This window comes from Papio anubis, chromosome 15, assembly GCF_008728515.1.
Source record: "Papio anubis isolate 15944 chromosome 15, Panubis1.0, whole genome shotgun sequence".
Classification (NCBI taxonomy): domain Eukaryota; kingdom Metazoa; phylum Chordata; class Mammalia; order Primates; family Cercopithecidae; genus Papio; species Papio anubis.
Window position 1 is genome coordinate 17,488,399 of NC_044990.1, and position 23,887 is coordinate 17,512,285.

General features: G+C 37.2%; 1 protein-coding gene across 1 annotated transcript in view; it reads left to right on the plus strand.

The window, feature by feature from the left end:
• The window catches only part of FREM2 (FRAS1 related extracellular matrix 2), a 182,606-nt gene extending 161,449 nt beyond the window's left edge, over window positions 1–21,157 (plus strand). The window contains exons 17-24 of the mRNA XM_003913791.4: window positions 7,847–8,039; window positions 9,587–9,691; window positions 11,130–11,257; window positions 11,356–11,490; window positions 12,223–12,349; window positions 13,239–13,426; window positions 13,935–14,081; window positions 15,407–21,157. Coding sequence (XP_003913840.2) covers window positions 7,847–8,039; window positions 9,587–9,691; window positions 11,130–11,257; window positions 11,356–11,490; window positions 12,223–12,349; window positions 13,239–13,426; window positions 13,935–14,081; window positions 15,407–15,910 — 1,527 coding nt within the window. The 3' untranslated portion in view covers window positions 15,911–21,157. The remainder of the gene's footprint in view (window positions 1–7,846; window positions 8,040–9,586; window positions 9,692–11,129; window positions 11,258–11,355; window positions 11,491–12,222; window positions 12,350–13,238; window positions 13,427–13,934; window positions 14,082–15,406) is intronic.
• The last annotated feature ends 2,730 nt before the right edge of the window (window positions 21,158–23,887 follow it).

The following is a 23,887-nucleotide window of genomic DNA, read 5'->3' on the forward strand; positions in this document are numbered from 1 at the left end:
GATGTTGTATCATGAGCCACCTAAAGTGAGGTTTTGCAATCCTGGGAGTCAGTCTAATTTTTCTCCCTCTTTTCTAACTTTCTTCTTCTCTTACTTTTATAAAATTTTCTCTTCTTCTAGCCTCCTTTTTCACTCTCCTTTCTTTTCTTTCTGTTTTTCTCCTCTTTCTCGCTTTTTGATTCATTTATCTATTATTAACATAGTCGAAAGTGTTTTTATTAAAAGCTTGTTTTTATTTTCACTCTACAGTTACTGATTCTTCTTCATACTACACAGACATTCACACAAAAAATACTCATACACACACACAATCCTCACCCCTACCCCATCATCAGCAACAAAGTTGTTAAAATGATAAGGAAGCAAGATCTTCTTCAGGGTTACAATAGAGAACCTAAAATATGTAGGGCATGATTTAAAATTGTTTTGAGTGTTTGAACTAAAAGCAATGCTGTAACTTGCCTGAACTAAACAAGGAGTTACATAAGTAGGTTTATGCATTGAAGTGTTGAATAGTATACAGACTATATAATGCCCTTCCAGATTGAGCTAAAGTGATGCTGCATTTTTTGTGCTATATTTATAAGGTGTTGAAATTTACAACAACCAGTAGCAAGGAAAAACTAGATAACTAGTATGAGGTAATCCCAGAGTAAAGTTGTGGACTTCGACAAGCTCAGCTGGTGTTGATGTTGAGTTGGACTCAGAGGTGGTGAGACATGACCATGGCCAGCTTGTCAAAAAGCAGCAATATTTAGTAACTTGCAGGGATTGCTAAAAATGCCAATAGAAATAGCAATAGAGAGGCAGTATAAGATGGTGGAATCTGGATATTAGAATCAAGCAAATGCTGACCAAAATTTGGCTCTGATATTTTCTAGCTGTATGTCTTTGAGCAAGTTACTTAAACACTTATAAGTGTTTATCCTGTAGATTCCTCTTTCCTAACCTGTTTTTGCCACCTGAAAGAAACATGGAAAAATAAAGATTCAATCCACATAAGAAAAATAAAGGCTCATGTTAACAAATCTACCTTAGCCTTTTTCTTTATAGATCAGGTATCTCTAGCTCCTTCAGGTCTTCCTTTCAAAGCTGCTTCCAATCCTTTACTAAATTATTTCTATTTCCTTTCTGGTTGTTTTTCTCTCAGATTCTTGCTTACATCACAGCATCTATTGGCATAAACAAAATTGGATATAGAAATAGGATTACATTATAGTTCTCATTCCTTTTAAAATCACTTCATACACCAGGTGCGGTGGCTCACGCGTGTAATCACAGCACTTTGGGAGGCCGAGGCCGGCGGATCACCTGAGGTCGGGTGTTCAAGAGCAGCCTGACCAACATGGAGAAACCCCGTCTCTACTAAAAAAAAATACAAAAATTAGCCAGGTGTGGTGGCAGGCGCCTGTAACCCCAGCTACTCAGGAGGCTGAGGCAGGAGAATCACTTGAACCCGAGAGGTGGAGGTTGCAGTGAGCCGAGATTGCACCACTGCATTCTAGCCTAGGCGACAGAGCGAGACTCCGTCAACAAAAAAAAAGAAAAAAAAAAAACATTAGCCGGCCGTGGTGGCATATGCCTGTAATCCCAGCTACTCAGAAGGCTGAAGAAGGAGAATACCTTGAACCGGGAGGCAGAGGTTGTGGTGAGCCAAGATCGTGCTATCGCACTCCAGCCTGGGCAACAAGAGTGAAACTTCATCTCAAAAAATTTAAAAAAAAATTTTTTTAAAAATCACTTCATGCTATTGAGCTTCTCTGTGGATCTCATCTAGTTCATAGTCTGTTTTCACCCTTAACAATGTTTTCTATCTTCTCCACAAAGTGGCAGCACTTCTCCATCTTTTGTACATGTTACCCAGGTAGCCTTTCCTATCAATAACAAAAACCCTGCACTTGCCTGCCTAAGCTTTATCCTATGATATCTGTCCACTTTTTTAAGGTAGCAAGGCTGTTTTATTTTGAAGGCAAAGCATGCCCTCTACTGTGTTCATTCTTCAAATCAAATCTTACTATAAAATTTAGATTAGCTAAAGTGACTATACTTTGCTACGTTTTTAAAATTCCAGTTCCTGTATCAAATTATTTGTGTTCAGTATTTTTTTTCTTCCTGTGACTTCTGCCAGCTAGAAAAGTCATTACTCTGCTTCTCTGTTGGAGCTGACAACGATTCTACTCCATTAGGTGAAAATCAGCAGTTGTAGGCTTTCAGTTAAGTTTTGCCTGTTAGAAAAGCTTACGTTCCCTAATATTAGGAGAGAGTACAATATAAGAATTACAACATAATTCAGTGCTTAATAATTCACACTACTTTCTTAAGGAAGATGGCTAACTTGTATGAGTTCCTTCTGAAAGGCTTCTGCTGCTTTTGCATTGTTAAACGTAAATTTAATAGCGTAACTATGATGATCAATATCAGAGTGATGACCAGATTCAGAGTAAGTCATTGCGATTTTAGGATCTTGTTATAAAATTCTAAAATCCTTATTGTAAATTAAATGGTAATACAATTTAATAAAACATGTTGCTTACTCTCTTGGAGTGAAGCTTGAGATATTGTGTTAGTCAGGGTTCTCCCCAGAGACAGAATAGGTAGATGAGAAGGGGTTCCTTGTGAGAATTAGCTCTAGAGATCGTAGAGACTGAACAGTTCCATGGCAGGCCATCTGCAAGATGGAGAACCAGGGAAGCCAGTGGCGTGGCCCACTCCAAGATGCCAAAGGCCTAAGAACCCAGGTAAAGTCCCCAAGTCTAAACACCAGAGAACTTGGAGTTCTGATATGCAAGAGAAGGAAAAGAAAAGTGTCCCAGCTCCAGGAGAGAGAGAGAATTCACAGCAATACTTTGAGATAAAGTACTGTTTTTGTCCTTTTCTTTTCCTTTTTTGTCTGTCTAGGCCTCAGCCAATTTGGTGGTGCCCACCCACACTGAGTGAGGATGGGTCTTCCTTATTCAGTCCACAGATTCAAATGCCAATCTTTTCTGGAAACACTCTCTTGGAGACACCCAGAAATAATGCTTTACCCACTCTCTGAGTATCCCTTAATCTGGTAAAGCTGAAACCAAAAATTAACCATCACAGATGGCCATCCCATTTTCTTCTACCTTCTTCCTTGAGGTTAAGCTTCTACTTTTCCCCTTGCTGTTGATATTCTCCTACACCCTCACCTCAACATACACACATATATGATTTACACATAGGTGAGGGAGAAGGAAATAAAAATTAAAGTAGAAGAAATTCAACCCTCTGAGATATTGCCCTAATTTTCCTCCATTAGCTTTGGCTTATAATGAGGAGAACAAAATATCTAATAATAGTACTAACAATAACAGCAACGACAATGATAATTGTAATAGCTTACATTTATTTATCGTTTACTACGTGCCTGCCATTCTTCTAAATACTTTGTATATTTCAACTCATTCTAGCCTCGGAACAACCCTTTGAGATAAGTACTATTTTTGCCTTTTTCCTTTGTTTTGTTGTTGTTGTTGTTGTTTGTTTACAGATTAGGAAGCTAAAGCAAAGAGAATTCAAATAACCAGCCCAGGTTCATTTAGCTTATAAACTTACGCTGTTAAACACATCATAATGCTTATCTGGGCATTAAATTGAATGTGAGTGAATGTGAGGAATGGATATGGTCACAGATTCAATTGCAAGAAACCCAGATGCACTTTTTCCTTTGTTCTTGGTACAAATATGCCGCCTGACAGCGTTCATGAAAGTACACGCCAGATTACATCCACACCCACTGTTTGTAAAACGGTGCAAATCCATGTCCTAACAATAGTGGTCTACAGCTTCATCTGAATACAGGCAGATCAGTGCTGAATGCAAGCATATTTCATGAGATGGCACCTGAAGGAAAGCAAAGTAAATGCTTGGTAAATTCTACTTTACACTCTGTTTTAGAATGTCATGAGGGCCTTCCAAACTTTTGCATTTCAGCGTTAAGGGTGGAAAAATGGAGAAAAATAAAAAGCAAACCATCAGCACAGACTCCATGTGCTTCAGAGAGGCTTCATGGTTTTATTGACCACCTCAGTAAACAGCCCCCACAGCAAGCTGGTGCTGACCCAGGTCTGTTTGTCCTCAACAATCCCACAGAGCCCAGGCCAAGCGCCTAGCAGACATTGCTTGCCCTCCTCTAGTCCTTCCCAAATTTGGCATCTTAGCTCAAGGTAATCACTGCGCAAACACATTTTATCAACTGATAATTGCTTTTGCTAGGAACAACATGATAGATAATTGATTTTTTAAATGTGTTCTCAGTAGCTAAAGCTACTACCATAAAATGTTGTCAAGTTCCTGCATTTTTCTTTGTAAATGAAAATCTAACACACTCTGTAAGGGTTTTCTGCCTTCTCCAACCTCCCAATTCAGATTATTTACCTTATTGGTTAACAGGATAGTTATCTGTTAACAGCAATGAAGTGTGATTAACTTTTATGCAGCTACACTACATCTAGCTTCAGCTGTTATTAAAACTATATCTGATTTTGCCATCTCATTTATTTGTATGTTCATTCATTAAAGAAATATTCAGTGAACACCTACTCTGTGCCAGGGAATATACCAAGTACTCATGAGGACACCGGACAAGAAGCTTACAGAGCAACAAAGTAGTCAGATCATCACTCATAAAAGTGAAGAATTTCACTTGCCAAGAAAAACAAATTTGGAATTTCTCTAATGATAGTTGACTCTAAAATCATTTTATTGGTTTCTAAAATATAAACACAGATAAATAGCAAGAAAAGCAAAATAGAGATGAATTAAATAAATGATTCCACTCTACCTTTATGTGTGACACATATTTTGTAAACAAAATTTAAAGTTGTTTGTTTACACAATAAAAAACACTTTAGAGGCAAAATGGTTATTAAAGGTAAATTAAGTTCTTAGAACTATCGAATAGTTTGGTAGCTTTTCTCTTGAAACCAATTTTTTAAAATAATTGAAAACTGCAGATCATTTGACCTTTTATTGTCCTGGCTCGCTGTTTTGCAACGTAGAATCTTAACTCTCCCATTTGTAAGGTAAACAGTGACTGATAACATTGTTCAATGTGCATGAATAAACTACAGAAACGCAACCCCAATCATAGTTTTCACTTAAAACATGAAATTATAATGTACTTATGAGAAGACATAGCATAATTTTGGAAAAGTAAACACATTTTTTTTCTTAGTTGCTTTAAGGAATAATTATGCCTCTTTTTTACTGTGTATTTGATTTAGGAATATGAAACTTTGAGGCTGGAATATACTTAAGAGGTCATTTTTCCATCCCACTGTTTTATGCTTTGTACACTGATTTTCTTTTACATGTAAGCCACTCTAAATTATTTTGCAAGATATATACTTACCCTAGTGTGTAGTAGAATAAATTTGACAGTGTGTTACTTTTTCCATGATATTTGCATTTTACACTTTCCTTTTAAATATGGAATTTAAAGTATTGCTTGCTTTTGATGAAGAAACTTCAAACAGCAATAAGGACATATGAAATCACTCGTTGTGTCTCAGTTTCATTAAGATTTGACAGATATTTCTTTCAGTATAAACAAATACCTTGAAAAGTCCTGTGATATAGGCTGAAAGAAAAATTAAGTGCTTTTTAAGTTGACATCTAAAAGTTAGAATGATTGCCTTGCACTCTTCACTTTTAAAGAAGGTAGGTGATCTAGATGGTCAAGGTAGCTTCATTTAGGCTCCAGTTCCTCTAGGTAGAGATTCTAAGTAGACAGAAAGAAGACCTAGCCTTGGGTACGAAGAAAATGCAATGGAAGGCTGATTCTGTGTCCAAAAATGATCAAACTCTAGTTTACCACAACACCAAATAAAATCAAACAAGAATTAGTTGGGGAGCTGTACTCCAAGTAACTTATTCATAGGAAGTGAATATTACTAATTCCTTCCAAAATAGCATACTCAGTAACATTTGATGGATAGAATATAATATTGGAAAAGATTCTTCTTAGCACCTATAAAGTTTAATTGGGAGTCTATGCCTAAAGCCTAATTATTTTTTAAAATCATGGTTTATTAAAATTGCAAGGTAAAATATTAATCTTAAGGACTAGTGGCATATGGATTGACTTAATCACTGTCCATTTCACTGCACTTCAAAATCAATGGCTCAATGAAGTAATAACAGCTGCCCATAGAAACTACTGTCTCAGAGGACTTTTAATGCAAAGCACCTCTCCTGCTGGCCAGGCTAGCAGGTAGTAGGGAATGCTAGCTACTATACTATACAGTTAAAAATAAAATCACTTGTTTGGTTGATGGTTCTTTTCTATGTATTTTTATTAGGGATTCAGGTCATCATTTTTGTGACATGAGCAGTTTACTTTTAACTTCATAAGAATGTTCAAAATTATAGTTCTCATGGTTTACATTATTTGCTAACTTACGCCTGTGATTCTTGTTGTGAGCTCAGTGTGGAAGAACTAGACCATTATCAGACAGCCTGACTGAAACTTCTATGGAGTGTGATCTGACCTAAGTCCTTTCCTCTTGTGTAGAAGAGGCTGGTTGTATTTGTCCTACTATCGTGCAGAGCTATTTTGAGAATTAAATATGATAACCTTTGTTAGATGACCTTAGGACTGCCTTCATCTTTGTTAGGAATACGATGAAGTATGACAGAATAGGAAAAAACATGGGCCAGAAGCTGAGTTCTGATCTTGTCCGAGCCATTCAAGAGGCTTCGAGAATACTGTGGGACGTTTGCCTTTTTCCTTTGAGTCTTAATTTTATCTTCTTCTCTTTCTGTCTGTCATCCACTGACCATCCAACTATCCATCCATACATGTAAATATAATTATGGTGAAGAGTGAAAATATTAAATAGTGTTTATTGAGAAACTAGTACAGTTTCTGAAATATGGTAAGTACTCAATAAATAAATATTAGTTTATCCTCCACTATTCCCAACCCATCTACTGAATACCAGAAACAGGAAAACATAAAATTCAAGGCAAGACACTTCATTTCAACTAATTACTCTTGAGATATTATAAATGTTATACATCATTAGTAAATATATTTGCTTCCAGATCTATGTTTCATAGTCCCTTAATAAAAAAGTAGCTCATAGCAGCATTTTTTATAATAGCCAAAAACTGGAAACAACCCAAATGGCCATGAAGTGATAAATAGATAAATGAAATGTAATACGTGCATGCAATGGGATGCAATTCAGTAACAGGGGAATGAAGTATTGAAACGTGCTCCAACATGGATGCACCTTGAAAACATTATGCTAAATGAAAGAAATCTATCACAAAAGACCACATTTTGTATGATTCCATTTATCTGAAATGTCCAGGATAGACAAATACATAAAGACCTAGTGGTTGCCAGGGACTGGCGGGGAGGAGGGATTAGGAGGTGACTGCCAATAAGTACAGGCTTCCTTTTGGAGGCGATGAAAATCTCCTAAAATTGATTGTGTTGGTTGCACAACTCCTTGAATATACTAAGAACCATTGAATTGTTTACTTTAAATAGGTGAATTATATGGTATGTAAACTATCTTCATAAAACTGCTCTAAAGTGAAGAGGATTTTGTAAGTATAGTATGCTCAAAATAATGCACTGTCTTGAGGATTTCTGCTACATATCCTTTGTTGCCAATGAAGGTAGTTAGTAACAACTATTTAATCGATCCAAAATTAAGTGAGGGGAAACCCGTGTTATAAAATGCTGTCATTTCCTCTTCTCAGTGATTACTCAAAATCTTCAGTTAAGCGAAAGGAGAAAATGGCTTGTACAAAATTAGGCTCATTTAGTTAACACTGAGTTGTGTTGATAGATGTAATTTTATTGTTTTAGGTCCTAAACCTAGTGCAGTCCTATGTGACCCTTCGAGTCCCTCTGTATGTTTCCTACGTGTTCCATTCCCCCGTGGGGGTAGGAGGCTGGCAGCATTTTGACTTGAAGTCAGAGCTTCGTCTAACTTTTGTGTACGACACTGCCATCTTGTGGAATGATGGAATTGGCAGCCCCCCAGAGGCTGAACTTCAAGGTGAGTTCCGAAGACTTGGAACACTCTATAGTTTTGTAACCTATTTAAATTATTTAAGAGGATTTTTTTTGCCATTGCTAAAAGTAGTACAAACAACTTTCAATAGATTTTCTTTTTCTATTCTATAATAAGATAATTTCACCTTTTTCATCAAAAAAAACTTTAAATCATATTAGGGCTTTAAATTGTGTGTAATATGGAATTATTAAATATAACTTTATATATTTCATGCATATTTTGTCCTTGCGATCTATTTTAGGTGATTAATTATTTATGTGTTACATAACGCAACATATATATTTTTCTGGATTCTAGAAAATGGATAGAGGAAGCTCCGACGAAAACAAGAAATGACCAAGGGAAAAAGTTACACATTTTTATTTCAGAAAAAAAAGGTGCATTTAAATTAAATACAAATTGTGGCCTGGATTCTAGTCATGACTCTACAACTAACTAGCTGTGAGATCTCAAGCATATTGCTTAATCTTTCTGGGACTTAATTTTTTCTGAATGATAGACAAAGCTTCTAATACCTCCTTCTGATTTAAAATTCGGTTACTCTGGGATACTTTAGCCGAACATCTGCAAACTCTGTGAATGCCACTAGCTCGAGTTTGCAAGCATTTGCAAAACTTGGTTTCAATCTCCATGTTGGGCTCATAGTTCAAAGTCCACAAGCATCAATCTAATAAATCCATTAGTAGGATGCATGCTTTTTGTTTTTCAGACATATATTACTGTTCTGATTCCACAAACCTCCGCAGTGTCATGCCAGTACTACATTTTATCAGCCAGCAGGAAAACAGAGTTAATCGTACACCTCAAATGTAAATCTACTCTCTTAAGCGGATTAAAACCTATTTATGCTCTGTTCATTTTGTTGTTGTCTTTTTTTCTCCCTGTTTCATTTTGAATAGTTTCTGTTTTAGAGCTATGTGACAGGTAATATGATCACCCTGAGTTATGATTCCAAATTATTTCAAATGTTTTAAGTCCATGTCTTGTTTTAGAAGATGTATATTTAAGTTAATCTTAATGAGGATTTTTCTGTGGTTCCCAACCTCCACATAGGATCTCTTGTTTGCTTCTGATTTCTGGAGCCAAATTTTATCAAACTGCTAAGTTTCTTGGGAAAGCTTCAGAGCTTTCTTTAAGTCTATAAAATTAGGAATAATTCTGGATAACTCAAACCTATTTCTATTTACATGTCCGAATCTCCATCATTTTGACAATTTTGCAATGCCTCTCAATTTATAGCTTCATTTTTGTAAATTCAGATTAAAAAAAAAACTTGATCTATTTTAATTAATCTGTGTATTTCATAGTGACTTCACTCACATTACTTAACAATTCATTTTGGCTCCCTTTTCTGCTTAGAAAAGAAAATGAAGATACTTCTGCCTCCATTATTCAGAATTCTTCTGATAATACGCTTTGCCCAGAATGCTTAAAGACAAGTCAAACGTGAATTACTTTTTGGAAGGAATCTGTATATAAGAGGTCTCTGGCTACATACATTGTCATTCTTGGTACTCTCTCCATTATAGGCTCTCTCTATCCAACCAGCATGCGCATCGGTGATGAGGGGCGCTTGGCCGTGCACTTCAAGACAGAGGCTCAGTTCCATGGCTTATTTGTGCTGTCACATCCCGGTAAGCCCCGTTATCTTTTAACAACCACTCATCACGCAAAAATGAGGTAGACTTTCCATCTTCACACATTTCAGCGTGCTTCCCTGTTACCACTGAAGCCCTTAATCTCAAATGAATTGTACATGTTCGATTGTCCCCATGAGGGCTTGATAATTGTTCAGCTTCATCTCATAATCCACAAAATTATCATTATGCAGACTCTCAGAGAAAATGCAAACTAATAAGAGTAAAATTAAAAGGAAACCCTATTGAGTTCATTTTAAGTAAAGTTTTCCTTAAAGAGCATACGAATAATGATTTCTTTCTCTGCTTTGCTTCCATTGTGCAAATTGAATTGCAGATGATTCATTCAGCAGGCAGTTCTCTTTTCACAGCTTTTTCCTAGGTACTGTGAGAAACCCTTTTAATAGGGTCAGAAGAGGTACTTCACTTTCATATTTACGTTTTGGACATGTTAATTATGTTTAATAAGTATTGGCTATGCAATTTTACTAACTGTGATGCACCGTGCTTTGAATATCAATAAGGCAGATAAAGCAGCAGTCGGTAAAATGCCACGTCTAACTTCATTTGTTTTTTTTTTTTTTTTAAATAAGGGACATTTCACTAGAAAGAGCTTATTTTTTATTTGACTGTCTCCATGTTAGTAATATGGAGAGTCAAATAAAAAATAAGCTATTTTTCTGCCAGCTTATGTTAGATTGGGAAAGGGAAAATAGTTCACTTAACATCTTTATATCCTTTCTTTTTCTGGGCTTGAACTCTAACAGAAGAGAATAGAGCTAAAAAATTAGGAAGAGAAAGAGGCTTCTTTGTATTTTTATGGAACTGAGCTACAAGAAAGAAATAATCCCAAAAAATCATTTTGCTTTATTGTATTTGACAGTTCTGGAAAATGAGGATTTTCTGTTCTATACAGTTTTCTTCTACGTGCCTACCTTTCTAATAAACTGGATCTTTGTGTAGCCGTGATGGCAGGCAATCTAAGTAAAATTAGACTCCATTCATAAATTGGGTTTGCCCAGCTGTGTGGATACTAACAGACTATTTTAAGTTCAGCTCATAGATTCGGTGCACAATAAATGCTTTCACATCACCCTTTGTTGTGCTGCTCTGACTCCCCAGAAAGTAGCTGTGAACAATCTGAGCATTTCTGTGCAATTATCTTTTGACAGAACCATAGAGCAGAAACAGCACTGAAGTGGGAACCAGAAAGTCCCATCCTAGCTGTGTGATCTTTGGAAAGTCACATAGTCACTCACAGCCCAGTTTCTTCATCTGCCAGAGGAGGATAATTATACCAACCACGACTGCTTTGCAGCCTTCTTATAAGAACAGAAGCAAATAATGTATGATAGTGTATTTTGAAAACTCTAAACTGTTATGCTCTCTTCATTGAACCACTATGTCATTATTTTCATTACTGGCACTTTCCTAGCATCCTTTACAAACTCAGTGATCATGTCAGCTGATCATCCAGGCCTGACATTTTCCCTCCACCTCATAAGGAGTGAACCAACGTATAACCAGCCAGTACAGCAGTGGAGCTTTGTCTCTGACTTTGCCGTAAGTGACTAAGACTCTTCATTGATTTTCTTCTGCTGCTTCTGTCTGATTATACCTCGGATTTTTAAATATAATATATCAACGTCTTCTCCTCAAAGGTACGTGACTACTCAGGCACCTATACTGTGAAGCTGGTGCCATGCACCGCCCCATCACATCAGGAATACCGCCTGCCAGTCACCTGCAACCCCAGAGAGCCTGTCACCTTTGACCTTGACATCCGATTCCAACAGGTGTGGCTTATAGAATTATCATCTCATGACCTGCAGAATCCCACTTTGTTTTTCATTTATTAGTTAAAAAAGAAGAAGTATCCACACATGAATAACTTTAATTCTTGCATGCTGAAAAGAAAAGAAATCAGACAGTTAAGGAAGCAAGGGATAAAAGAATGAGGAAAGATTTGCTCTTTATCTGTTGTTAGCACAGGATGTAAAATTCAGAGTTTAAACGTATGCAATGGTTATTTTTTTCTTATCTGATCTTATCTTGTCTCTTCCTGAAGTTTGCTGTCTTAGAGATTTGAGAATTTTCCCCACACTTCTGCCTTTCTTTTCTTGTTCTTTTCTAAAGAGAATGAAATCCTGTAGCTCAAACCACCTCAAAGTACCTCATTGCCATTATGTACTATAAGAAATGTGATGGCATCTTCTTTTCAAGAATTTATACTATTGACCTTCTACTGACAATGATATTTACAAGTCCTTTCTATACCCAATAAACCAGTGGAAATGAGCTCAAGCAATGCTATTTAGTCCCATTCAAAAAATGACGTGACCCCACCAGTTTCGCCGTCTCAAGGACAAAAGCAATGTTACAGCTCTTTAAGGTGGCTTGTGAAAATTGCAGTGCAGTGCTTCGTGTTCTACAGTCAGTGTACAGTGAATGTGTGTAATCTGTGAACAGTATGTTAGCGCACCATCAGAACCACCCATGCATGAAAGGACTTTTGCCTTTGGTTTTAGGTCAGTGATCCAGTGGCTGCTGAGTTTAGCTTGAACACCCAAATGTACCTGCTCTCTAAGAAGAGTCTCTGGTTGTCTGATGGATCCATGGGATTCGGGCAAGAGAGTGATATTGCTTTTGCAGAAGGTATCACTTTACAAATGAAAGGGATACTCTATTTGTCATGTATATCTTTTGCACTTTGCTTTTTGGGGATTGTGTTTGAGGGGGGAAATTATAGCTTCTTTCATGGTTTTGAGAATGTAACTGAGTCTTTACTCATGCTAGCTGGTGTGGGAAGTCATTGCAATTGGGTATATGTTACTGGGTATCTTTTTATTCTGAGGAAGCTAATCTCTAGCTGTCTTACGTAAGTGACTTTTGGCACAAGTCTAGATGATTTTCTTGAATGTTTTTTTCAACCTGCATAAACTTAAATGCTGCAGCTACAGGAGATTGTAAATGCCTCTTAAATGAAGATTGTGCCTGCCTTGCTCAACGGTGTATATTCAGCACCTAGCACACATACCTAGCAAAAACACCTGGGATGCCTGGTAGGGGTTCAATAATAGTTATGAAATAAATAACTGAACACCAGGGGGTTTCATTAAACTCTCTTTCAGAAACAAATAAAGTTAATTAGACTTTTTATTGATACTTTCTTTCTTAGTGTTATTCCATATTGTATCAGTATATATCTTATCAACTTATTTTTGTAAACTGGACTTGAACCACAGTGGGGTATTATTAATGTCAAATTATAGGCCAGACCTTTGAAATTATTCCCACTCGTGGCTGAGCATCTGAGACTCAACAAATCTTTAGTCACTTGTGGTTAGTCTGCAAAGTGGTCTTACCTGAGGCCTGGGAATGCACCAGATCTTGAAGCTCATACAAACAGGCCTTCAACATTTGATAATAGATGAGAGTGGCAAGTAAATAATCTCTGTGTCCTCATTGTCATAACCTGTTTACAGTGTCACATTGACACACCTTACCACATAACAGAAATAACATTTCCACATCTCTAATTCAGGTGATATAATTTACGGTCGTGTCATGGTGGATCCTGTCCAGAACCTGGGTGACTCCTTTTACTGCAGCATTGAGAAGGTGTTTCTGTGCACTGGAGCTGATGGCTATGTTCCCAAGTATAGTCCAACTAATGCAGAATATGGCTGCTTAGCCGACTCTCCTTCACTCTTATATAGATTTAAAATTGTGGTAAGTGCTTTGACCCAAACAATGAGCTAGACAGATTTTTCAAAGTTCAGCCTCCTTGTCTTATATTTAAAAACCAGGCTGGGCACAGCAGCCATACTACAGTCTCAGCACTTTGGGAGGCCAAGATGGAAGGATCACTTGAAGCCAGGATTTCAAGACCAGCCTGGACAACATAGTGAGACCCCATCTCTACAAAAAATTTTAAAAATTAGCCGGGCATCGTGGCACATGCCTGGAGTCCCAGTTACTTGGGAGGCTGAGGTGGGAAGATTGCTTAAGTCAGGAAGTTCAATCTATGATCATGCTACTGCACTCTGGCCTGGGTGGCAGAGAAGTTTCCCATCTCTTAAAAAAAAAATAGAAAAACAAACAAAATGATCATTTTTCGTAAACCAAATGGTGACATTTTATAGTAATTTGTACTTGCACAAAACAAATAGGGAAACATGCTGTCCTGGCAAAAGCTGATATTATCTACAGCAATCACCACTTTCCTTACTGCTTAAAGGACAAAGCTCAGCCAGAGACACAAGCGACCAGTTTTGGAAATGTCCTATTTAATGCCAAACTAGCAGTGGATGACCCCGAAGCCATTCTCTTAGTGAATCAGCCTGGATCTGATGGATTTAAAGTCGACTCAACACCACTCTTTCAGGTAGGCCAAAAGCAAGCTCACTTGTAATAGCTATGTACCCACATGCAAGTTACGGAACATTTATATGCCTCAGATGTCTCATATGTAAATAGCAGTAATGGTAATATTGCATACAGTTAATGGGAACATTGAACAAGATATGACGTAGAAACCACATAGCCCCTTACTGGGCATATGGTGAGTACTCCATAAACCCAGCTTTTATTATTTTTGTTAGCAATATTTCTGGCCTTCATAGCTTTTATCACTTTTATTAATGTATTAATATTATTTTAAGACTATGTGTAATGAAGAGTCTTATTTAGCCCAGAATGTAAATCTGTGTCTGACAGTTGAGTAATCTGCTCTTCTTATTCAAAACATCCTTCCTGCTAACTTTTCACGCACATCTTAATTAGAGTGATCTTGTGTGAACTGCTGAACTCAGGAAAGCAATTGTGCACAGCTCCACACTCAAGGATTTCAGAAACCAAGATACAAATTCCTGACTCAGAGATCAAAGGTGGATGGGGACACAGGCAGCCACCACAACACTGAGCAGACAAATGCCACAAATTTCAAGATGTGCTTACACTGTAAATCTCTGTCAGAGCAGGTGCACCCTTTAGGATATTTACTGAAAATTAACCCGACAGGATGGCCTGGAGAAATGTGTTATTTTCATTCAACCTGAGGAAGGAATCTTAAGAAAGCGTGTTTGTTATTCCGAATCTTTTCAAACAAGAAGTTGAAGTATGATATGTTTTATTTTTATTCTTGCCATTAAATCTCAAAGCATCTGACCTCTCTAAATCCTTCATGCTTCAAAGACTTATCAGGAAATTCATCCTTTTCCAAAGCCCCAGAAAAGCTTGAAAATTGATTTTTTTTTTTTCCCCTATGGTCTTTTATGCAATAAGCAGCAAGACACGGTGAAAGGAGTCCCGAGGTTCAGAAGATTTGAGCTATAGTCCTGCCTCTGCCACTAACTAGTTGAGTAACATTGGGCAACTCAGTTAGCTGCTGTATATTCTTATTTACTCATTTTTTTTTAATGAATACGCTAGACTCTATAACCTATTAATAGGTCTTTAGAACTCTCCCATTCTATGACAACAAGTACCAAATATTCACTCCCTTAAGAGTTGCATGGAATGTATCATACAGTGCTTTGCACAGAGCATTGCACCTAGTGCTCGTTCAAAATTATTAAGTAAGTTAATTCTGCAGACTAAAATAAATCATCATTTATTAATATCTCTGCCATTAATTTCTCTTGCAAAGAGTGGTGAATTAGGTTGATATGGTATCTAGTATCTCCTAACAAATAGAGTTGTGCTTTCTAGGTCGCTCTGGGCCGAGAATGGTATATACATACGATCTATACAGTGAGATCAAAAGACAATGCCAATCGAGGTATTGGCAAAAGAAGTGTGGAGTACCATTCTCTGGTGAGTCAAGGAAAGCCCCAAGCCACCACCAACAGCCGGAAGAAGAGAGAGATCAGGAGCACACCCTCACTGGCGTGGGAGATTGGTGCTGAAAACAATCGGGGAACAAACATCCAGCACATTGCCCTGGACCGCACCAAGAAGCAGATCCCCCAGGGGAGAGTACCTCCGGATGGCATCCTGCCCCGGGAGCTCGACAGCCCCAGCTCTGCAGTCAGCCTGGTCACTGTGGTGGGAGGCGCCGTGGTAGGGTTACTCACCATCTGCCTCACTGTCATTGCAGTGCTGATGTGCAGGGGCAAGGAAAATTTCAGGGGGAAGGAGGCCCCGAAGGGCTCCAGCAGCAGCGAGCCCATGGTGCCCCCACAGAGCCATCACAATGACAGCTCAGAAGTTTGATGACCGCAGGTAGAATTCACCTTTTCCTTAAGTGCGTCGGAAAAGATCACAATGGAACCCTAACTACTTCTGGTAAACCATAGAGGATGGAGGATGTCTGTGATGAAGCTGCTCAGAGAATATGACTGTACTAATGTACTTTGATTTGAATTCTCCGTACTCTTTTATGCATCAAAGGACAAATTAAGACATCTTTCCTCTTGCCCCGAAGGCAGCAACAATGTACTCACATGTACACAGAGCCATGGATAGATGGTGAGGAATGTACTCCTCATTTTAGACATATTCTCTATGCAGTGGAGATAAATGTATTAAAAGGTGCTAACAGACTCTCTTACAAGTATAAGAGGAGTCTACTGTTGCTACTTCAGTGTGAATATTGAAGGTGCAATTATCACATTGTTTATTCATTGTATAACAGATTATTACTAGAAAGGTTTTCCTTGCTAGTCTGGAAAACTGGTGAACACACTGTTTATTATGACAAGTTTTCAAATAGGTGAAGACAGCGTAGCATTGTGACCAGGGGTGGCTCAACCCACAAATCAACTGATCCACTACTTGGGAGACAGTGGAAGGAAAGATCAAGGGAAGGAAGTTCACTCACTTGAATTTGAATTGCTTCTCATTCTCATCAGACTCTCCTTGTTTTGTTTGCGTATTTAATTTTAAATTAAACCAAAGAATATGTTAATTCTGGAAGAGATTTTTAAGAGATACTGCTCTGTTTGGGCATATAGTGAGTAATGGCAGAGCTCTTGCATGGTAATATACCTTATTGGTGCTCAACATTTGTGGGAAATTAGAAGGTTGGTGACATTTTGGTGATGAATAAATGCCATAGCATTAGAGTCACTACAAGACAATGTTCTCTAAGAACTGAACCTAGATGTTTGCAGTATTGAACCCATAAATGATCATGAGAAACATTATTACAAATATTGAAGGGAGAAAGTGGTATGGATTAATATAATGTGTATAGTCAGAGTGCCTCTTATACATACTTTATAGAATAAAAGAACATTTTGACAGATGACAAATGAGGTTATCCCTCAGAGTAGCATAATCACACAATAACATTTAGAACTTAAATTGACTATAGGACATTTAATTAACTTTCTCTTCAGCGTCTGGTCCAAATGATGGGACTCTCTGCAACTGTCATTCCAGAAGTGGTCTTGGAGGTGGCCAGAATCATTGATCATATTTTTCTTTGATTCAAGAAGACATGACTCTGGCATCCCCAGTTCAGTGAACTGGTATAATGTGGTCCCTCTGAATGTTTAAAAATATCATTTGTAACAGTGCTTACCATTCACCTCACAAAGCCAAGGAACTTGAGTGAGCTTCCTTGGCAAGCCTCTCATTGTCTTTCTGCATCAATGTGTTTGTTACCAAATGGCAGACATTTTGCTTAGAAAAGGAAAACTTCAGCTTTCCAAGAGCTAGTAAACATGTTTCAAAGAAAAGTAAGGTCAAGAAAAAAGAATAATGCCTACAGATTATCCTTCAATTGCTGGTTAGAATCCCCTTTCACTTCTAGCCATAAGCTGGCCACATTGGACATCTTGGTCACTGCAGATTTTTAAAAGGCAAACTTCTCAGATCAGATGTGCACATCTTAATTTGGTGTCTGTAAGTATCAACCATTTCTTGATCAAGATAAAGAAGCAACACTGATACTGAGAGAGAGGTAATGTGTCCAATAGTTGCCTTTCTTTTAGGCAGCTCTGCACTTCATATTCAGTCTTTTAAAAATAGACTGTAGTATCCTTTCATTGGAGAATTTACAAAAATATCACCTACATCTCAAAAGTCCCACTAACGGCTTATACAAACAGAAAGCTCTGTGTAGCCCGGGAGTTTATTTAGCAAGATAAATAGTGGTAATTTCTTAATCATTCCCCTTTCCTTTGCTTTACCTTCTGGCAGATGCTTAGCTACTTCTTTGGTTACCTCGTAATTTTTATGGGAATGAATGTGAATTAGGGAACTTCAAATAGTGCGTGGACTTTTCACTACTTACCATTGGGTTCAATTGATGTAGACTGTTAGAGCAAGTATACTCAATCGACTTGCTGATATTTTAGTAGTTAGCAGCTTCCGAGCCTGTCGTGCAATTTTGGAGTCTGTCAATGAATATAGCAATCGATGAAGCGTTACTGTGAGATGTTTGTTTTGAGCCTTTGGGTCAGGCTGGTTTTATACCAAATTTGACTCTACAATGCATATTCTAATGAGGCTACTGTATATAAATTGGAGAGCTTATAAAATACAGAACATTTCTATCCTGTCCTACCAAATATTTATCCTTCTCTGTCCTCTATTCTCTTACTCTCCTCTCTCCCTTTTTCCTTCCCTTTATTCCCTTGACAGAGTCTGTGGGAAATAGGCAGATACAGCTTTTTAAAATGTAAAGTACTTGGGATTTTGCATTATTTTTCTTAATATCTATTTACTAAATATGTAATTTAATATACATTAATTGTTTTTTGAAACTCTTTTTAGTGGGAAGAATATGGTAAATTTTTTGTTAAATAAAATAGACCTTATGTTTAGCGTTTTGTTTTTAAGAACTTTTCTGATACTATCAGAACAAACACATAAAATAACTTCCCCCAGAGAACAGGATATAGCAGTAATAGCTCCTCAGATACTCAGTGGCTTCTGACTCCAATCAAGGTCTTGTTGATGCTATATAGTAAAAATAAAACCAAAAATAAATATTATACTAGCGGCTCTCCTAAGCATATGAATCATGAAGCACTGAAATATGTATTTTAATGATGATCTTATTTATTCCCATTTTGCCCCTTAGTTAACATTTACTGGTGCTCACCTAGGATTGGCTATTCTGAGAGAATGCATAGAAACCAAGCTCCACTTCCTGTCCTTGGGAAGGCTATAACTGAATGCAGCTCCTTATTTGGACTAACGTGGCAGGATTTGCATTAGATTCTCTCCTGAACCGAAACCAAAACAGTCATATCCGTGAACCACAATTTAAAAATCTTTCTAGAATAACAACAGCAGACTCCACTCTTGTTTATCTAAAAGAGCCCTACATGTTATGGGTCATTCTGATGACAGATTTATACAAAATGATTCAAACCAGTAACTTAATAAAATTGACCTTGGCAAAGCCTCACTGGGGGAGTGCCTTGGAGAGCTGTGGGTGGCCCTGCATATTCTATTCCTCTTAGTAAAAGATAGGCCCACTTTATTCCAAGAATAACAGATAGCACATAAACTCTTCTTCCAGCTCGTTAGCAGCATTAGCACCTTCTGAAGTCCACCCTCTCAGAAGAATCCACAATGTTTGAACAATATGCATGAAGGTCAGCTAGCATCCTGCTGCAAAGTCACTGCATAGCATTTATGATAAGAAGGACCAACGCTAGGCTCAATATGAAGGGATTTAATTCTGTAAGCAGCAAAAAAGTGTCTTTATCAAGTCATCTTACCTCTAAGTCTTTTCCAGTGTACCAACTCCAAAGTCAACATTAAAAATGTAAATGGACCTGTATAAATATCACAGAGAGCTTTTCCTTATACATCTCAATGCTGAGAGTTAAAATATTCACAGGTTAAAAATTATTTAAAGTACCGATAATAGAGCTAAATATAATGACATTTAGATTTTAAAAGTTGGATATTTTATTTCTGCTTTTTGAAAAGACTTATTTAGTATTGACTTGGAATCCAATTTGGTCCTTTAGTAAGTAAAGAAAATAATATGTTTAAAAATGTAAATGTTTTACAAATTTGAAATTTTCATAATTGTATTAATCAGAAAACAAGCACATTGCCATTCTTTGAAACTCATGTTTATAGACATGACAGCAGTAATGAAAGGGTGAAAACAAGTGTCTTCACTAAGCGTATGGCAAATAAATGGGACCCACATGTTCAACCCGTTCAATTGACCAAGGTTCAGAAATATGTAATTTAGCAGGAAACTGTAAATCCCAGTGCTATCCCAGCCACACATGCACACACACAGATATAAAATAACCAAACCTCTCATTTCTAGGAAAGAGATAACACTAAAGGCATAATTTTAACTGAAATAGTTTCTATGAAGTTTTACAAAAAGATCAGCAGAAAGCTCATTTGTGAAAACATAGGATCTTCTTTAACATTAGTTCCGAGGTTAATATATTTCCCAGAGGTATTTTCCTAGAATTGATTGCAGTATTGCCTGGTAATAACATTTAATTTTTAAGGAAACATTATATATAGGTTCAAATTATCCCTTAATGTCGATTTCTCCCCTTTTCCATATATTTTGATACTAAGAAACAAAACGCTTTGAGATTTTGGTAACTATTTTGATTTTGATAAAACATTTTAAAATAGAAGGACATGATATTTTTCTGTAGTTTCCACCAGGAAGAGTACATCAAAAACTTTGTAAGGAAAGAAAACTTACTCTCTCTTGAACTAATGTTGATAAAATATACTAATGTCACTCTTTATTTTATTAGGAGAAAAATCAGAACATTAAATTTGCAAACTTTTAAACAGCAGTAATAGTTCCTTAGATGTTCAGCATCTTTCTTCCCTATCTTTCAAGCACATTTAATTTCTTGCACGTTTAATTTCTTTCCCCTGGTATTTGTTTGCTTTGTGTTTTTTCAATATTTTGTTTTTCTAAAGACCAATTGACAACAGCAAAGCTGGTCCAGCCAGGACACCTACTTTTGCTTTTCTTTCTTTCTTTCTTTCTCTTTCTCTCTCTTTCTTTCTTCTTTCTTTTAATTTGTTGAACTATAGGTTTCTTTCTCTGAGATGTATTTTTCATTCTTCCAATAATGCTCCCTTTTTCATTTCAAAACCATTACCACTTTCAACATGTAATTAACATCCTCATTCATCAGAAAGCTGGTAAGTCCACACGGCATTTGTGCAGTATCCCTTCTGTGTAAAATTTTAAGGCTTTCAGATGAAAGAGAAAAGAACTTCCTGCAAAAGATCAAAAGCATCATACTGAATAAAATGATGCCAATCTGTGCCTTGATTTTTCTCTCAGTGGAGGTTCAACGTTGACATTTAAGATGTAAAAAAGGTTACTTTGATGGTTTAATTAAGAATAAAAAGTCAAAGATCACATGTATGCAGTTCTTTTGGATGACTGAATACCTTAAAATGAACTAAATAACTGAAATAAATTGTTAAAATGTTAACAGCATTGAAGTTTTTAAAATTATAATTATTAAATGCACAATGTTCTTTTACTATGCCAAATATTGCCTACACTGATTACATGATTGTCACAGTTTAAGTGAATTTCTACTATGGATATTTATTTTTCCCAATGTTTGGATCATCCTCTCAGATAAGAATTGTCAGTATTGCACCTCCAGAAAGAAGAAAAATAAGAATGTAAATTTTTAAAAGCTAGCATTAAAAGTAAAGAGCATTACAATAAAAATCACTTAAAATAGAGAAAGGCAACTACTGAGTAAGAAGAAAAGATAATTTCTGTAAAAGCTACATTTATGCACATTACAAAAAGTAGTACAAATCAGTCTTTCACTGTGACTTCAGGAATTGAAATTCAAGTTGTTGGCAAGATATATATACACACACACACATATGAATATACACATACATATATATACACACACATATATACACATATATATATACACATATACACACGTACATACATATATATGTGTGTATATATATATATATATATTTTTTTGAGACAGAGTTTCACTCTTGTTGCCCAGGCTGGAGTGCAATGGCACGATCTCGATTCACCACAACCTCTGCCTCCCGGGTTCAAGTGATTCTCCTGCCTCAATCTCCTGAGTAGCTGGGATTACAGGTGCCCGCTACCACGCCCGGCTAATTTTTATATTTTTAGTAGAGACGGAGTTTTTCCATGTTGGTCAGGTTGATCTCAAATTCCCAACCTCAGGTGATCCACCCGCCTCCACCTCCCAAAGTGCTGGAATTACAGTGGCGTGAGCCACCACACCCGGCTGGTCAAGATATTTTTAAAGCCCGTTTGTCTACAAAACAAAACTCTATCCTGGACAAGGAGCTTTGTGTTTTATAATTGTATTACATGCCTGCTTCCTTCCCAAGTGCCCTGCATAACACTAAATTTATGTTTAGCCTCTGAATGACATATCTGTGTGTAATGGAATTATTTGCAGAACTTAATAGCCTTTCTTATTTTCCCATGAGAATTTTTCAAAAACTCTCAGGGTCTAGTTTTATCATATATTTACTATGTTACTACATATTGGTGGACATTGACGTTTATTCCTGGGAATCTAATTTTGCAAACAATTTGGAGCTATTCAGTCATAAATTCATGTCAACAATAAGTCTTGCTGCCACTTGTTTTCATAACTACACTTGCTTTCCTTCAAAATATATCAAGTGTTTAATATAAATAAAGTCCATATGAATATAAATGTTCAAATGGCCAAGTTATTCTGGTGCATTCTATAACTTAATTTCTTATGCTAAAATCACAGATTCCCGTAGTCTGCAATGAATGTCAGTTATTTTCGTTCTGGTTCTGGAGCCTTGAACTTAGTTCTCTGGACTGGTACCTGTGCTCCCACTGCCACTCCTACTGATGGTAAAACTTTGCCTCTCCCCAGTAGAATCCACCTTCAGGGTCCTGGTGCCTGCCCACTAGTTATAAAGAGTGTAGCCAGAGGCTCACCGGGGCAATGCGTATTTTAAGAAAACAACGTATTTGGACTAACTAATTCTTTGTCCCAGGAAGCAGTGTGACTAGACCTTGCTATAGTTAGGAAATCCTGCCCAGTGCACTGATGAGGATGAATTAACTAATCTGGTCTTTACTGCCAACGTAGTCTTGTCACCTAAGTTAATTATCAATTGATTTGTTATAAGGTCAGATTTTTAACATGAGGCCACCATTGTTTAATACCAAAAGGAAATGCAAAGACAGCTTGTTTAAGACATTGAAGAATATCCCAAGAAAAGGACAAAATACAAAAAAGAAGGTGAAGTGGAAGAAAAATAATTGCTATGTCAAAGATCTTCCAGAACTTTCAAGACTGGGGAGAGAAAAACATCTATGTTGTAAGATCAAGTTTGACAACAGTAACAGAAAAGTGCAGCTCAACCAATCTTCACCATGGAAGAAAAACACATGGGTAGACCTTTCATTGTGGTGTCTGAGGCAGGAGTCATGAGGCAGGGTAAACTGGTTTAACATTGGCTAGTTTGAATACTTTCAGCAGTCTGTAGGGCATAGGGACAGTCTCTAGTTGTCTGGTACCTAGTTCTGGGGTGATTAGCCGGTGTGGTAAAGAAATGTCCAAGCTGCTAGGGACAGGGCCTGGCCTTCAGGAAGTCTGAGGAAGGGAACCAGAGAAGGCAAGAGTCGTGATTTAGTCTCTCAAGGGTATTGACAGTGAGAGAAAAAGCCACACCCAGAGGCACCCAATTTAAGGGAAAACCCACAAACCAGACTTGGTCAAGGTAAACCTGACTAGGAAAACAGACTCATCAGGAACAGAGGCCGGGCGATCTGGGACTACACCCTATTGATCCCTCCCTACCCTTCAACCAAGCCAGTAAACTTCCCTCTAAAAACCTTGACAGTCATCTGTGAAAGTCTTACTCCCAACAGCCCAAAGAGCATTCCAGGATGTTCAGATGGCATCCTAGTAATTTAAATGTGACTAACTGCAAAGTGGCAAAGGGTGGTGGAGAAAGTTATTGAACAGCACATGATTAAATCTAAAGGAAATTGGGGCAGGTCAGAAGCATTCATAGTGGCTATCAGGGAAAAATGTTTGAAAGGGCTATACGCAAAAAAGAAGTGAGCATATTTCCTCAAGTGTTCCAGAAAGTTGATACCATTCCAAAGACAGTGAGTTAGACACATCTAGGCTCCGTGAGAACACACCATAGCTATGGCCTGATATGATTCAAACGTGTTTGATGAGGACGGGACTCCCATGTCCCTCCACACCA